Source organism: Pristiophorus japonicus, chromosome 7, assembly GCF_044704955.1.
Source record: "Pristiophorus japonicus isolate sPriJap1 chromosome 7, sPriJap1.hap1, whole genome shotgun sequence".
NCBI classification, from domain to species: domain Eukaryota; kingdom Metazoa; phylum Chordata; class Chondrichthyes; family Pristiophoridae; genus Pristiophorus; species Pristiophorus japonicus.
The window spans coordinates 33,122,910-33,139,287 of record NC_091983.1 but is presented as its reverse complement, the minus strand read 5'-3'; the positions used below and the strand labels follow the sequence as shown (position 1 = coordinate 33,139,287).

The 16,378-nt window shown below is 43.3% G+C and overlaps 2 protein-coding genes across 6 annotated transcripts in view; one reads left to right on the top strand and one right to left on the bottom strand.

The window, feature by feature from the left end:
• mak (male germ cell-associated kinase) overlaps positions 1 to 10,214 on the bottom strand; it is a 99,077-nt gene extending 88,863 nt beyond the window's left edge. For all 3 annotated transcript variants that reach the window (XM_070884899.1, XM_070884898.1, XM_070884900.1), the window contains exon 1: positions 9,964 to 10,214. The gene's annotated coding sequence lies outside the window, so the exon portion shown is untranslated. The remainder of the gene's footprint in view (positions 1 to 9,963) is intronic.
• Positions 10,215 to 10,485: 271 nt separating this feature from the next.
• fbxo9 (F-box protein 9) overlaps positions 10,486 to 16,378 on the top strand; it is a 148,365-nt gene continuing 142,472 nt past the window's right edge. The window contains exon 1 of one of the 3 annotated variants that reach the window (XM_070884905.1): positions 10,486 to 10,726. In XM_070884905.1, coding sequence (XP_070741006.1) covers positions 10,724 to 10,726 — 3 coding nt within the window. In that variant the 5' untranslated portion in view covers positions 10,486 to 10,723. The remainder of the gene's footprint in view (positions 10,727 to 16,378) is intronic. The other 2 variants (XM_070884904.1, XM_070884903.1) reach the window with 2 other exon arrangements.

The window sequence follows — 16,378 nt, the reverse complement described above, 5'->3', positions numbered from 1 at the left end:
GATTGGGGGGGGAAGGAAAGGAGATTGGGGGGGGAAGGAAAGGAGATTGGGGGGGGAAGGAAAGGAGATTGGGGGGGGAAGGAAAGGAGATTGGGGGGGAAGGAAAGGAGATTGGGGGGGGAAGGAAAGGAGATTGGGGGGGGAAGGAAAGGAGATTGGGGGGGGAAGGAAAGGAGATTGGGGGGGGAAGGAAAGGAGATTGGGGGGGAAGGAAAGGAGATTGGGGGGGGGAAGGAAAGGAGATTGGGGGGGGGGAAGGAAAGGAGATTGGGGGGGGGAAGGAAAGGAGATTGGGGGGGGGAAGGAAAGGAGATTTGGGGGGGGGAAGGAAAGGAGATTTGGGGGGGGGGGGGGTAGAAAGGAGAAGGGGGAGGGAGGCTGAACGGGCCGGGCCCGAGACTTCGGGCTGGGCCCGTCCCCAACACCAGATTTACAGGTAGGTGGCGTTGGGTCAGGTCGTGGGGAGTGCGGGTTGGGGGGGGGGGGGGGGGGGGGATGTCGGTTGGATTGGTTCGGGGGGAGGGAGGGAGAGGGAGGTCAGGTCGGGGGTAGGGAGGTCAGGTTGGATCCAGTCCGGGGGCGGGGGGTGGGGAAGCGGGTCGGTGTCTGTGTCGGATCCGGGGGCTTGGATCTGGGGGCAAGCGGGAGTCGGGTCGGTCCAGGGGCGTGGGGAAGCGGGAGTCGGTATCGGTGTCAGGTCCGGTCCGGAGGCGGGAGGAAGTAGGAGCTGGCCGTGGGAGGAGCCTTATTCACACAGCCCCAGTGAGGCCTTTCGGCCAGGGCTAGGGGCTGCATGCTTCGGCCCCTCCCACACAGTTTTAGGCGCCTGGAGCTACTGCACATGCGCGCCCACTGTAGCGCGCATGTGCAGAGGTCCTGGCACTGTTTTCAGCACAGGGACCTGGCTTCGCCCCCTACTGCTCTTGCTGCGCTGCGCCGAGCTGCAAACGACCTGCAGGGAGCTGGAGAATCTAGAGGGTTTTTTTAGGCGCACTTTGTGGCGCGAAAAATGGGCGTCCAGGTCGGGACTGCGCCATTCTAGGCGCGGCTCGAAACTTAGGCCCAATGTTTCAGGTCAATGACCCTTAATCACAACGGGCAAGATCTACCAACAGCTGGTAAATCATCTACAGATCAATTTATATATGAGTTACAAATACATGTTACATGACTAGAACATTAAATTAAATTCTCTACTTTATCTCCACCAATGTTCAAATCTTTACCCGAGTCGTGTTTGCCTTGATGGTCGACTTCTCCTGCATTCTTCTTGCTGGCCTCCACTCTAAGCAAAGTCCAACTTATTCAGAATTCTGCCACCCATCTCTTATCCCATACTAGGTCCCATTCACCCATTACCCATAAAACCACTACAAAGTACGTTGTGTAGTAAATTGTGAAAAAGTGCTCATTTCTTAAGGATAGCAGTCATGCTAAATAAACATTTATTAATGGTTTGGGGAAAATGGCAATCCGTATATCACCTATTCTAAACAGTGACTCTGGGAGAAGCTCTTCAGCCACAGGAAGAAGACGGTTGAGGAGGATTCTAGCAATGACTTTCCCAGTGGCTGACAGCAGGGAGATTCCTCTGTAGTTGCCGCAGTCAGACTTTTTGAAGATGGTCACGATTACAGCATCTCGGAGATCTCCTTCTAGATAAGAGAGATGACGTCATGTATTTGTGCCAATAGGATATCTCCGCCATACTTTAGTGCCTCGGCGGGGATTCCATTTGCTCCTGATTACTTATTGTTCTTGAGCTGACAGATGGCCTGTTCAACCTCGTGCAGGACTGAGGTTTTGCTTGGCACCAAGCTTATGGTCTGCAGGGCAGTTGTGATACCCACCCTCCTGTATGGCTCAGAGATGTGGACCAAATACAGTTGACACCTCAAAGCGCTGGAGAAGTACCACCAGCGCTGCCTCCACAAGATCCTGCAAATCCACTGGGAGGATAGACGCACCAACATCAGTGTTCTTGATCAGGCAAACATCCCCAGCATCGAAGCACTGACCACACTCGACCAGTTCCGTTGGACGGGCCACGTCATCTGCATGCCCGACACGAGACTCCCAAAGCAACGCTCTACTTGGAACTCCTACATGGCAAACGAGCCCCAGGTGAGCAGAGGAAACATTTTAAGGACATCTTCAAAGCCTCCTGGATAAAGTGCAACATTCCCACTGGAACCTGGGAATCCCTGGCCCAAGACCGCCCTAAGTGGAGGAAGAGCATCTGGGAGGGTGCTAAGCACCTCAAGTTTCATTGCCGAGAGCATGCAGAAACCAAACACAGACAGCGGAAGAAGCGTTCGGAAAACCAGACTTACCCACCCACCCTTCCCTTCAACTGCTGTCTGTCCCAACTGTGACAGAGACTGTAATTACCGTATTGGACTGCAGTCACCTGGGAACTCACTTTGAGTGGAAGCAAGTTATCCTCGATTTTGAGTGACTGCCTATGATAATGATATTCTAAACAGTAGCAAAATTATTGCTCCAGAAATTAGATACAGCTGGAATGTTCAAACTGCAGGATAGTGCAAGTTATGTTGCTGAATGTAAATTTTACTCCCTGAATAACTGTACAAGTTCGACAGGTATTCTTCAATTATCAAACAAAGTGTAGTATTCACAAACATGTTGCGCAGTATCCAACAATTAAACAGTACTGGCATGTCACTTTTGAATACTATAGATAAAAAAAGTATTTAAAATAAATGTGCAAGAGCAAAATTTTGAATTGCATTGGTGATCTTTGATGCTCATTATCTACCACATGCGAAGAACAGTCCATTGAGTGAGGTCATACTACCAAAATATCTCTCATATTTTTGGTGCTCCCAGAGCATGAATGCTGAGAATTATCATAGCTACAGCTGGCATTTCCGAAATGTGAGAATAAGCGCACAGCTGTTGGGAATTTTCAGTGTTCAGAGAATAAGCACACAACTGTTGCCAGTGAAGAAAGGAGGCACAAATTCTGTATTCATGTCATAAAATGCATGCACCATATTTAGTTCTGGATGTCATTCAAATTCAATTTGGCTGAGGAAAGCTATTCAGCCATTTCAGGCAATCCATTCTCTCCTTCAAACACAGCACGCCAATTCTTTCAAAAATGAATGATTCTAGGAAGTGTTGCCTCCGCTACCCTACCTGAAAGCCTACTTCACATCTTGACCACTTTTTGTGCAAAGAATCCCAACACCAGTCCTAACTGTCTTTGGCTTGTTTGAACACTGTCTTTGGCTTGTTTGAACAAGTGAGCCCTTGTCTTATGGTCATGGTTTAATCTAAAATAGCATTATGGATTTACTATTCTCAACCATTTACCATCTTCCTACACCTCAATGAGGACCCTTTAAATCGCAACTTTCAACACAAAGAGTCCAAGCTTTTCTAGCCTTTCATTAGATATGAATCAGCTTTGTGGCTGTTCTTCATACTCATGAGACTTGAATGCCCCCCTTGTGTATTGGTGACCAAAACTGGACAGCGTACTCAATTTCCCCAAAACTGTCAAAATAATGGTGAGGCCAATAGTGCTCGCCGTTATTTATGTGTAAATGCCATAGCAACTTCAGGTGAGGGCTGATGCGTGATTAAACGCGGAAATCGAAAAGCTGATGTCGGAGATGCTCCACTCCACCACTAGCTTTGTGCAACCAGCATCTCGATGTCTGGCTTCCCTTTGAAATACATTGAGTGGCATGAAGATCCTGTACTTACTTGCAGGATAGATATGAAGTAGAAAAATAAGTCAAAACTAAGGCCTTTGATAAAGTTCCACATAAGAAGTTAGCGTGCAAAATTAAAGCACATAGGATTGGGGGTAATGTATTGACATGGACTGAAAATTGGTTAACTGTCAGGAAACAGAGAGTAGGAATAAACGGGTCTTTTTCAGGGTGGCAGGCAGTGACTAATGGTGTACCACAGGGATGCTTGGGCCCCAGCTATTCACAAAATATATATAATATATTAAATAAATGATTTGGATGAGGGCACCAAATGTAATATTTCCAAGTTTACTGACGACACAAAACTAGGCGGGACTGTGAGGAGGATGCAAAGAGGCTGCAAGGCGACTTAGATCGGTTGAGTGAGTGGGCAAGCACATGGCAGATGCAGTATAACGTGGATAAATGTGAAGTTATCCACTTTGGTAAGAAAAACATAAGGACAAAATATTATTTAAATGTCGATGTACAGAGGGACCTGGGTGAGACTGCACCTGGAGTATTGTGTGCAGTTTTGGTCACCTTACCTAAAAAAAGGATATACTTGCCATAGAGGGAGTGCAGTGGAGATGGGATGGCAGGACTGTCGTATGAGGAGAGATTGGGTTGACTCGGCCTGTATTCACTAGAGTTTAGAAGAATGAACGGGGATCTCATTGAAACGTATAAAATTCTGACTGGGTTGGATAGACTGGATGCGAGGAGGATGTTTCCCCTGGCTGGGAAGTCGAGAACAAGGAGTCACAGTCTCAGGATACGGGGTAGGAAATTTAGGACCGAGAACTTTTCACTAAGAGGGTGGTGAACCTGTGGAATTCTCTACCACAGAAGGCTGTGGAGGCCAAGTCACTGAATATATTTAATAGGGAGATAGATAGATTTCTAGAAACAAAAGGCATCAAGGAGTATGGGGAAAAAGCAGGAATATGGTGTTGAGATAGAGGATCAGCCATGATCATATTGAATGGTGGTGCAAACTTGAAGGGCTGAATGGCCTACTACTGCTCCTATTTTCTATGTTTCAATTTAAAGTACCTTTTTAACTACGAGGTAAGTGTTAACTACTGCCAGTTAACATCTCTGGCACTGAAAATTGACAAGTACAAGTCTGCAGTCCCATTTCTTCAAGTTTTAATTGTTGCAGTTTTTATTAAATTTAAAAGTTTTTCAAAAACCATTATCTTTCCCTCTTTTTTTCTCTCTCAATCCAATCTTTCTTTCACTCTCTCTCTATTTCTATTTCTCTTTCTGCACTTGATTTGACCTTACACCATTTTAAATTACACTTCCTTGTCAGTCTTTGGGCTATTGCTTTCAGAATCCTTCAATCTGATTGGTTAATGAGTACACAGTTGCTTGTCCTGTTCACTCAGATCCCAGGTTCCCTGTAGAGGGCGCTGCGCCGTTTCCATCACACACTTCCAGCAACTTGCAGAATAAAACATCGTTGACATTAAATGGGCAAGGGCACTTCGAACTAACAGCGGGCACGGTCATTGGCCTGCCACAGCAATTTTTGGCCCACTGTTGTAAACCTTTCAGTAGTCTACTTTGAATGTCACTTTCTCAAAACAAAATCAAGGAAGTTGATCAGGCAGGATTTTCTCCTTCTGAAGGCACATTACAGATGTCAGCAAGTTATTATCAAACTGTCAAGCTCAACTTTTGATAAATCAACATCATTTTATTTAGAGTTGATGCAAGTCTAACAGGTCTGTAGTTGCTATTTCATTTTTTTTTAATAAATGGTACCACATTAACTCATTTCTAATTCAGTGGAACTGCTCCAGCATTCAATGACATCTTCATAGTAAGTGTCAGCACCCCTCAAATTTCAAACTTGGTTTTCCGTTAAGGTGATTATATGTTTGCATTTATTCCTGGATACTGATCTGGCAGAGCAAATTCTGTAAGGCATTCTCCTGCTCTTGGGCTGAGAGTTAGGAACTCAGTTTTATAGCACTGTTGGACTAATCCAGAGACCCAGATAACAAAGAGATTGGCTTCCCACGTTTACTTCAGATAAGTCAGCTCTCTTGATTTAATAAAACATTTGCACACCTACATTTGTATGGGTCTAAGATTCAATTCGTTCCCAGAATCTTAGCTCCTTTCCACTATATAATACAGCTGATTGAGGGAGAATTAGATGTTTGCCTCCTGCTACACTCCTGCATTGTAAAAGCATCTTTAGTACACTAAGCTAAGTACATCTATCACAGAGATTGGTTTATTTTGAATCCTTTAAGCTTGTCTAGGACCTCCATCTCAAATGATGTCAGTCATTAATTCTGCTTGGCTTATCTCCAATTGTGATGGACATTACTAGTGTCTGCCCTACTGAATACTTGGAGAAAATAGAGAGTACATGAACTATTTTACGTTCATCCACAATTTTGGCCCTATTGCCAACTGTCAGGGTTCTTACCACTTCTAATGTTTTGATGTTACAGTATTTCTATTGTGTTTGGCATTTGTACTTATCCTCATTTCCAAATTCCTCTTTGCTCATCTCACCACGTTAATGCAATCCTTAAGGTTTTGGAGGGCTATTTTATGTCCAAAATCTTTTCTGAACAAATCCAAACTTGGACATTTAGATATTTCCACTGGCTTTTGCATACCTCAATAGGGCTTTGTAGGTCGAGAGAAGGATTTTTCCCCCCAGGCAATGTAATATTGCTGATGACAGGGGAATTTGGAGCTACACAAAAATATTTACACAACTTGCTAAAATATACCATTAGAAAACAAAGTGGCTCTTGAGTATGCTTGGAGATTCTGCTCATTCACTGAAAGCTTGAAATGTATGTACCAAGTAAATGTAATACAGTAGTTAAACAGTGGTGATGCAAGGATTTCAATAAAGCATAATGGTGAGCATGTGACATTTTTGAAGTGACCACTTGATTGTATGGAATCTAGAAAGAGCATGGAGTAATGTAATGCTACTGTGCAGTACTGTTGTCACTGGTATACACTGGTAAGGTTAATTAATGAATAGCAACACAAGGATATGATGTAACAATGGAGTGCTGGCTGAGACCATTTTGTCTTTAGCATGGGGTAACAATACGTTAAATAAGCCTGGTGACAATGTTAGGATTTCTTTTTTGAAATGAAACTTGAATAAAATTTTACTTAATATGGTGTTTTCCAAAACATCTACTTTATAATTACTAGACACCATGGGATATCTCCATTATAATTATAAATGTAACATGCTCAACATTTCACACTGTCAATTCAGGCATTGTCAATCAATTTGTTTTTTGATTTATACAAATGGGCTATTTAAAACAACCAGCACTGTTTACTGGTTCTGTAACAGGTAATGTGTACTAACATACAAAAGCAGTAAAACAACTGGCTGCTAGGTAACCTTTGGTTTGTTTGAATACTGATGTTTACATTCGGACAGACATAAAAGGCTTTTTTTTAAAAAAAGACGCCCATTACACCTGCCTTAGGTAAGTGAATATATGTAGTCTTGACAAACTACAATTTCACAACTACAGTCATCATTAAATAAAGTTAATTTCCCAAAAGAGTCAGATGACTCATAAGGGATCAATTAGTGAGGAACACAACTTTGAACGAAAGTATAATTGGTTCAAATGACCTGCATGGATAAATACAGACATTTCCTCTACAAGTCATAGAAAATGTTACATACTTACACAAGAACAGATATGAAATACAAAATTTAAATGTGTGCGCACATTATGATCATTTCCTGTTTCAATGGGCCCAGATTTGCCCAGGAGTTGCTCCGTTTATTTTGGAACAATTTGATTTTTCTGGAGTATCTTAAAAATCCCCATTCTGCACATTTAATTTGCACCAGTGTAAGTGAGTTAGTTAGGATTTTTTTTTTTAAGTTTAGTTTTTTTTTCCAAAAGGGGGCGTTACCAGCCACCTACGCCCATTTTGGCCATTTAAGCCAGTTTGGACAGCTAATAGCTGCTCCAAACTAACTTAGGCCAGCGTATGTGGCCGCACAGAAAACCCTTGCGGAGAGTTAAGAAATCAGTGCAGTAGGTACTTAATGACTTGACTAAAGAATGTGAATAGGATCAAACAGCTATCCAGGACTGACAAACTTCGCAAAGTTAATTTACTATGCAACAGAAGCATTAAACAACAAAAATAATATTAAAGAGACAAAACATATTTACATAATTTTTTCAAAATATCCAAATAAAAAAATAGAAGTACCTCCTGCTCATAGGAAAGTATTTTCATCAACAGGATTAAGGAAAGTTTTGAGTAGGGTCATTAAAATTACTGGCTACACAGTTATCACACCCTCCCACTCCATCCCTCCCTCTCCTCCCCGCCAGAATCAAAACTCTACTTTTCCCCCACTCCCCAATCAAAATCCTATCTTCTCCCTCCCCCCCTCCACCCACCCTCCCCATCAAAACTCTCCTCTCTCTTGGATCAAAACTCTCTTCCCCCCACCCCCCCACCCGATCAAAAGTCTCCCCACACCAACCTGTTTCTTGTAGCCCTCAGCACGGGAAGGCAGCGGCCGGCACGCATCATCACAATCATGGGAGGAGCTACTGCACATGTGCGAACGCTCGACTGCGCATGCGGACAACTGCCGGCACTCTTAGGTACAGGGCCCTAGCTCCGCCCCCCCCAATGGACTCGCCACGCCAAGCCCTGGGAGAGTCGGCAGAGGGGCCAGAACCCCGGGACATCTTTTTGGTGCCGTTTGGATCGTAGGAAGTCGGCGCATCTCACGTGAGTGCGCCTAAAAAACAGGAGGGCCAAATTTGGGCCCTTTAGGTCTTCCATACCGCTCCCCAGACATAATTCCATTCATAACAAATTTCTTTAACTTTAAGTAAACGTTCAAAAGACAATTATTAAAAAAATGTAGCGTGCAGTGCCCAGGGATTTTATTATTTAAAAATCCATGACAAATAATTCACAAGCTGCAGCACATGACAGAATTGGTTGATTTGCAACATTTTTCATATGGAAAAAGACATGTCAAAGCAGAGGGTTAGAGGGCACTGTTAAAGAGGAAGGTTTTCAGAAAGTTTTAAAAGTAGGGAGGGAGGCAGGAAAGTGGAGAATTACAAAGTAGCTAAATGCTTGGCCACCAATTATGAATTAATAAAGGACAAAAGAAAAACCCATTGTTGGAAGGCGTGAAGGATCGCAACAGGGAAATAAAGCAGGAAATCATCAAGGTAAGATGGGGTAAGGCAATTGAGGGATTTTAAAGCAAAAATGGGAATTCTGAAGTCAACTTGCTGGGGACCAGCAGTGCTTGGAAAGGGAACGTGGATGGGAATGCAGATGAGGACGCAGCCTGTATCGTTCAGATTGAGCCGATGATTGTGGAGGATTAAGGTCCCATCTGTCTTCTTGGATGTAAAATGAGGGATCCATGACACCATTTAAAGAGCTAGAGATTTCTTCCTCTGTCAAAATTCATCCCTCAACCCTGCATTCAATTTATTGCCGTGGAGGAGCTTGGCTGCTATAGCTTCCGACATTACAACAATGACTACGCCTCAAATGTACTTCATTGGCTGTAAACTGCTTTGGGACGTCCTGAAGTCGTGAAAGATGCTATACAAAGGCAAGTTATTTATTTGAGGTCATGAGATGTAACAGAGAAGTCAAGATTTTGAGACAATGATTTTCACCATGTAGAACGGGACTACAGGTGAAGGAGCTACTTCCGCAAGGTCGCTTCTCTTTTCAGGTACCAAGTCCATTATTCTTGCATTTTCTATTTTGTCTTCAGATTTCGAATTTTTACTCCTTTGGAGTGCATTCAAAATAAAAACTCGAAACACAAAAACGGGGGGGGGGGGGGGGGGGGGGGGGAGAAAACAACTTTTGAAAAGCTACAGAGCAAAATAAAATTGTAAATTCAACAGTATTGGACATTTCCCCACAGTGACAGGCAGGACCACAGCAGAACTGCAGCCAGGAACACCAGCTGCAAGAACTCAAGTGCCCTCGTTAATAATTTAAAAAAAGGACTTGACACGAGTTGAAGCGGTGGACGAAGTCGCTGGCGCATTAACTTGCCGCTTAAGCTGCTTCCATGCCAAGTTGACAACGGCCGCCAAAGTACAAGTTTGACAACAAAGAAATCGATTTGAGGAAAGACACAGACCAAGCCGGTGGGGCGCCCAGCCTGCCCCAGAGAGGGAGAGAGAGAGAGAGAATCTAAAGTCAGCCTTACCGCTTTCTGGGAGCCCGGAGCCACCAACCGATTTGGCACAAGCCGCTTCTTTATTGTATATTTTTTTGAAAAGAAATATTTATTCAAACGGTGAAGGAAATAAACACATCACATGCCAAAACTTCCCCCCATCACTTCACTCCGGCCCAACATGGCTGCCAGGCAGCTCCGAAGCAGCACAGATGTTTTTTTTTGTCCCCGGGAGACCGAGCCCCTCCCTCGCCATGAACGTCCCTCAAATCCCTCTACCGGCCGTCGCCGCGGTGCGTGCGTGACGTCAGTTGAATGGGAGGGGCGGTGATGCACGCGCGCGATGCAGGTTTAAAAGCGGCGCGTGCGCGGGGCACATGTAAACTGTGCGCGCGCGTCCCGCCCCTCCCATTCAACTGACACCTGCGCGTGCATGAAGCACGGTTCAATCGGGCTGCGCGTGCGCTCGCCCGTTTGAATGGGGGAGTGGACGCGCGCGCGCGCGCGCTGGCGTGTGTGTGTGTGTGTGTAACGGCCGCCGCGATGGGAGTTTGTGTTGTACGTGTACGTGCGCTCCTCCGGCTTTCCGTACTGGCTCCAGTCGGCGCTCCGCGGTGACTCACCGGTTCGGTCGGGCCGCCGAGGTCGTTACTTTCGAAATGGCGGCTGTTTGGAGAGCGCGTAATTTTTTGGACTGTGTCGTTCGCTTTTCTGACCGCGAACTGCAATAACCACTTGATTGTTTTTCCTCACCCGTGTCCGTGCTGGAAGTCGGCAGGCAGCTGAAAGCATGGTAACGTTTTTGCAGCGGGTATTGTTTTCTATTCCTGTAGTTGACACTGCAGTGTCCAGCTTGGCTGTGCCGTGTAGCCATGACTGGAGGCAAGGTGATCCTCACAGCACAGGACCTGTAAACACAGTTTGGAAAGAAGGCTGCAGACTAGTGGATTTAAAACAAATAAGATCGAGGATCAAACAAAAAAGGGGAAACGTCTAAATAAATGCACCTTTAATTTGATAATCCAGGATTAGTATCTCATTAACCTCTCATGTTTTTTAATATACATTTAGGGCATTAGGCAACAGTTAGAGCGTTTCTGGCCTACACCAGGTAATTTGCAGTTGTCGAGCCAGCCACATTTAGATGTGTGTCTACAGGATTGGCACATTTTGCCAAGTTGAAAAAGCGAACTTGGGCGGTGCAGGAGAAGGGAGATCAGGGCCTGGGAGTTCCGATGGTTCATTTGCCAACAGCGCACATTTTATGTTGTCCAGGAACCAGTTTGTGATTAACCTGCCGATTGGGTAAAAATGAAGAAAAAGCTGCAGATGTGATGAAGGTGTGGATACCTGTCAATGAAATATATATATATAGATCGAGAGTGAGAGATCAGTAATGGTAGTATTAGCCAGCAGCTGAATTACTGCTTCCAATATATAAATGTGAAAACCAAGCTTCAATTTAAAAACGTTGCCAGCCGGTTTATATTTTAGTAACTTGAGGACAGTCCACTCAAAACACACGCTGTAACAAAACAAAGCAGCAGTCCTAAAAATTTCGAGAAAAAGTTAAAGATTTTTTTACTCAACTGTTTAGAAAAGGAATTTTGCTTTAGCCTGCATAGAGGAACACTTTGAGCACCTCCCTTTTGATAAAACAACATACTTATCTAAATGCCTAGCTTGCCCAAAGGTGTTTTTTGGTGCAAGATAATGGCCGTGTGGTATGCACAGATATTTTATAAAGTCATCTACATTGTGTAATGACTTGCAACATGCCAGAATGCCTGGTGATGTAGTTGATTACTTTCCAAATTTTGTAAATCCTAAATAAAGACCTGAATTCAGCTACTGTTCTTCAGAACAACAAAAAACAATTTTAAAATGTAATATTTTTAACAACCCCAGTATCTAATCCTCTGACTTTGTACATTAATAACATTTTATTACACTTAAAATATCCCAGCACTGTGATTACCTTTCCGAGGACACTGACACATTCATGCTGCTCATTGATCCTTCTTCCAGACCCAGTGAAACAGAGAAGACAATCAGACTAAACTTGCTGTCCCTGAACCAGGCTGATGATTGGGCTAAAGTGAGAAAAAAAGCTACAGATCTGATGTGGGTGTGGATACTAGTCAATGAAATGTATACAGACACACAGATCTAGAGAAAGATCAGTAATGGTTGTACTCGACAGCAGTTGAATTAGTGTAGCTAATGCTGATGTGTGGAATGTGGTAGCACAGTCAGTGAAGATAATAACTTTTATTATAATGTGCCATTAACATAGTAAAACGTCCCAAGGCGCTTCACAACAAACAGTGTTACAAACAGATAAATTTGACACAGAGCCACAGAAGAAATTAAGGCAGATGATCAAAAGCTTGTTTAAAAAGGTAGGTTTTAACGAGTGTCTTAAAGGAGGAAAGAGAGGTAGAGAGGCATGGAGGTTTAGGGAGGGAGTTCCAGAGTTTAGAGTCCAGGCAGCTGAAGGCACGTCCACCGATGGTTGAGCAGTTATAGAAACATAGACATAGAAACATAGAAAATAGGTGCAGGAGTAGGCCATTCGGCCCTTCTAGCCTGCACCGCCATTCAATGAGTTCATGGCTGAACATTCAACTTCAGTACCCCATTCCTGCTTTCTCGCCATACCCCTTGATCCCCCTAGCAGTAAGGACCTCATCTAACTCCTTTTTGAATATATTTAGTGAATTGGCCTCAACAACTTTCTGTGGTAGAGAATTCCACAGGTTCACCACTCTCTGGGTGAAGAAGTTCCTCCGCATCTCGGTCCTAAATGGCTTACCCCTTATCCTTAGACTGTGACCCCTGGTTCTGGACTTCCCCAACATTGGGAACATTCTTCCTGCATCTAACCTGTCTAACCCCGTCAGAATTTTATATGTTTCTATGAGGTCCCCTCTCATTCTTCTGAACTCCAGTGAATACAAGCCCAGTTGATCCAGTCTTTCTTGATAGATCAGTCCCGCCATCCCGGGAATCAGTCTGGTGAACCTTCGCTGCACTCCCTCAATAGCAAGAATGTCCTTCCTCAGGTTAGGAGACCAAAACTGTACACAATACTCCAGGTGTGGCCTCACCAATGAGGGATGTTCAAGAGGCCAGAATTTGATGAGCGCAGACATCTTGTGGGATTGTGAGGCTGAAAAAGATTAGAGATAGGGAAGGGCAAGTCCAGAAATGATTTGTAAACAAGGATGAGAATTTTGAAATCAAGACGTTGTTTAACTGGAAGCCATTGTTGATCAGAAAGCACAGGGGTGATAGGTGATCTTGATTTGGTGCGGGTTAGTACACAGGCTGCTGAGTTTTGGATGACTTCAAGTTTACCTAGTGTGGAATGTGGAAGGCCAGCCAGGAATGAGTTGGAGTCGTCAAGTCTAGAGGTAACAAAGGTATGAAAGAGGGTTTCAGCAGCAGAAAAGCTGAGGCGGGCAATGTTACGAAGGTGGAAAAAGGTGGGTTTAGTTATGCTGCGGATATGTGGATGGAAACTAATTTCAGGGTCAAATATGACACCTAGGTTGCGAACAGTCTTGTTCACCCTCAGATTGATGCTAGGGAGAGGAATGGAGTCAGTGGTTAGGGAACGCAGTTTGTGGTGGGGACCAAAGATAATGGCTTCAATCTTCCCAATATTTAATTGGAGAAAATTTCTGAAGAAAGTGGAGAAGCCTTTTGCCTGTACCCTGTATCATTCGTGGCAACTGCCAATTAATGCAGACATAATACAAATAAGGTGGTCCTATGAAGAGCTCATAGATGTGACTGATACACAGAACACTAAAAGTGAGTGTACAGGTGCATAAAGTAATCAAAAATGCTAATGGGATGTTAGCCTTTATTGCAAGGGATTTGGAATTCATAAGTGAGGAAGTGATGCTTTAGTTGTACAGAGCCTTGGTCAGACTCCGTCTGGAGTACTGCATTCAAATTTTGGCATCAAACCTAAGGAAAGATATAATGGCCTTGGTATGGGTACAACATAGATGTGCCAGAATGATTCCAGGGCTTAAAGGGAAATTAAGGTTGCATATACTTGCCATGTATTCCCTTGTGTTTATAAAGTTAACAGGTGATTTAATTGAGGTCTTTAAAATTATTAAGGGATTCCATTGGGCAGATAGAGAAAAACTATTTCCTCTGGTGAGTGCAGCTCGAACAAGAGTGCACAATCTTAAAATTAAAGCTAGGCCATTTAGGAGTGAAATCAGGAAACATTTCTCCATACAAAGGGTAGTGGAAATCCAGAACACACTCTCTAAAAGGCTTTGAATGCTAGTTCAATTGAAAGTTTTCAAACAGATCGACAGATTTTTGTTCCATAAGGGTATCAAGGGATCTGGAACAAAGACGGGTAAATGAGATTGAGGTACAAATCAGCCATAATATAATTACAAGGTGGAAAAGGCTCGAGACGCTTAAATGGCCTACTGTTCTTGTGTAATGGATCAAGACTCTCAATCCCCTGAAGAGGTGACTTTGTGCCGTTCAGATTTGTTGTCAAAACAAACAGTTGTTTTGACATGTGGTTCTTATGGTTGGGGCATTCCAGTGTCTCCTTATGGTTTTCTTTTAAGAAAAGGCATACCTTCTTCCTATAGTATATTTCACAAATCGGGTGACACCTGGAGGATCTCCTGTATTTCTATAGTGCAGTGTAATTTTTCTTCATACAGGTGCACTGACCCTGTGTTCGGTGTCACGAAGTGTAAACAACTCTCCTCTCGCTCTTTATATTCTGCTCTCTGCAACAGCCGGAGAACAGTCATGGAAATGTGAATCATTAACGCCATGAATTACAAAGGGTTTGTCAATAAAATACTGTACTTAATGTTTGTGCTATGGGGTTATATGCAGACACAGTAGAACACACACAAGGTTGTTCTTCTTCACCCAGAGAATTGTGAACCTGTGGAATTCTCGACCACAGAAAGTTGTTGAGCCCATTTCGTTAGATATATTCAAAAGGGAGTTAGATGTGGCCCTTATGGCTAAAAGGATCAAGGGGTATGGGGAGAAAGCAGAAATGGGGTACTGAAGTTGCATGATTATATTGAATGGTGGTGCAGGCTTGAAAGATGGAATGGCCTACTCCTGCACCTATTTTCTATGTTTCTAAGGTTATGAGAATAACCGTGATGTAGTCCAGAAACCAGGATGTGATTAACCTGCTTATAAATGAAAAATGTCAATACAATAGAGGAGCTTTTATGATAACTGAATTTTCAGTTTCAAAAAAATACATGTTTGTTGTTGGTCATGATCCCCAAACTTCTAAAATTTAGTTTCAATTGTATTTATTTTAACAAGTTCTTGTGTTAGTCCAGTGGTGCAGCACATTAGAGCGTTGATGGTGAGTTATAGAAATGGTGAGTTTCCTTCCTGGGGTTTCCCACACGATGCATTGACAGTCTTCTGGGGAAGTCGCAAAGGAAATAACTTGATGAGTTGAGATATTTTGTGACCATTTACCTTCCTGGTGGTTGCTTAAAATTCAAGGAGGTAAATTCTATAGGAGCAATGCCACCTGCATTGCCATCGACTCGGTTTATAGTTTGGGGCAAATCCAGTGACGGGTGAAAAATAACATTAATCTGTTTAAGCTCCTCAACAGATTGGGGAAAAGCATTATTTTCATCAAACTGGATTTTAATTAACACTTTGCCATGTTTTGTTATGGATTAATCATTGTGCCCATTTGCATTGTTTTGCCCTCATAGTAGAGCAGTGAGGGACCAGTGGAACATGAAAGTCAGTACAATGTGGCATTTAAGAAAGAAGGAAGTTGCATTAATATTATCATCTTTCATAACCACAGGACAGGAATTATTTCACAGAAAATTAAGCACTTTTGAAGTGTAGCAATGTGGAAGCCAAATTGCACACCGCAAACTCCACAAATTAGATAATGACCAGATAATCTATTTTAGTGATGTTGGTTGAGGGATAAATGAGGGAAATCCTCTGCTTTTCAAATTGTGTGATGATATCTTTTATATCCACCTGCGAGGACAGACAGAGCATCAGTTTAATGTCCCATCCTAAAGACGGTACCTCTGATAGTGAAAGCGTAGTTTGACCTTAATTAACATAATTTTAGCTGATGAATACCAGGAACTGATTAAACCTGTCTGGTGCAATAACAGGTTAATTAATTGATTACGAAAGTGCTGTGTAGCCGTTCTCTCCTGACTTTTCCTGTGGTAGTTAGGCAAATGTGAAAATTGAAGGACTACACATTTGTAGTGAAAGAACCGCCTTGAGCAGCAAGAGATCAGTGGATTGAAAATAGCCAGTACAGTTTGGAGTTTAGCCTCAGCAGAACTAATCGGGGCAAGTACTGAAGCTTTTACTTCTTTAATATTTGGTAATTTGGCTATAATTTCCTTCATTTTTGAGGTTTGGTGCCTTA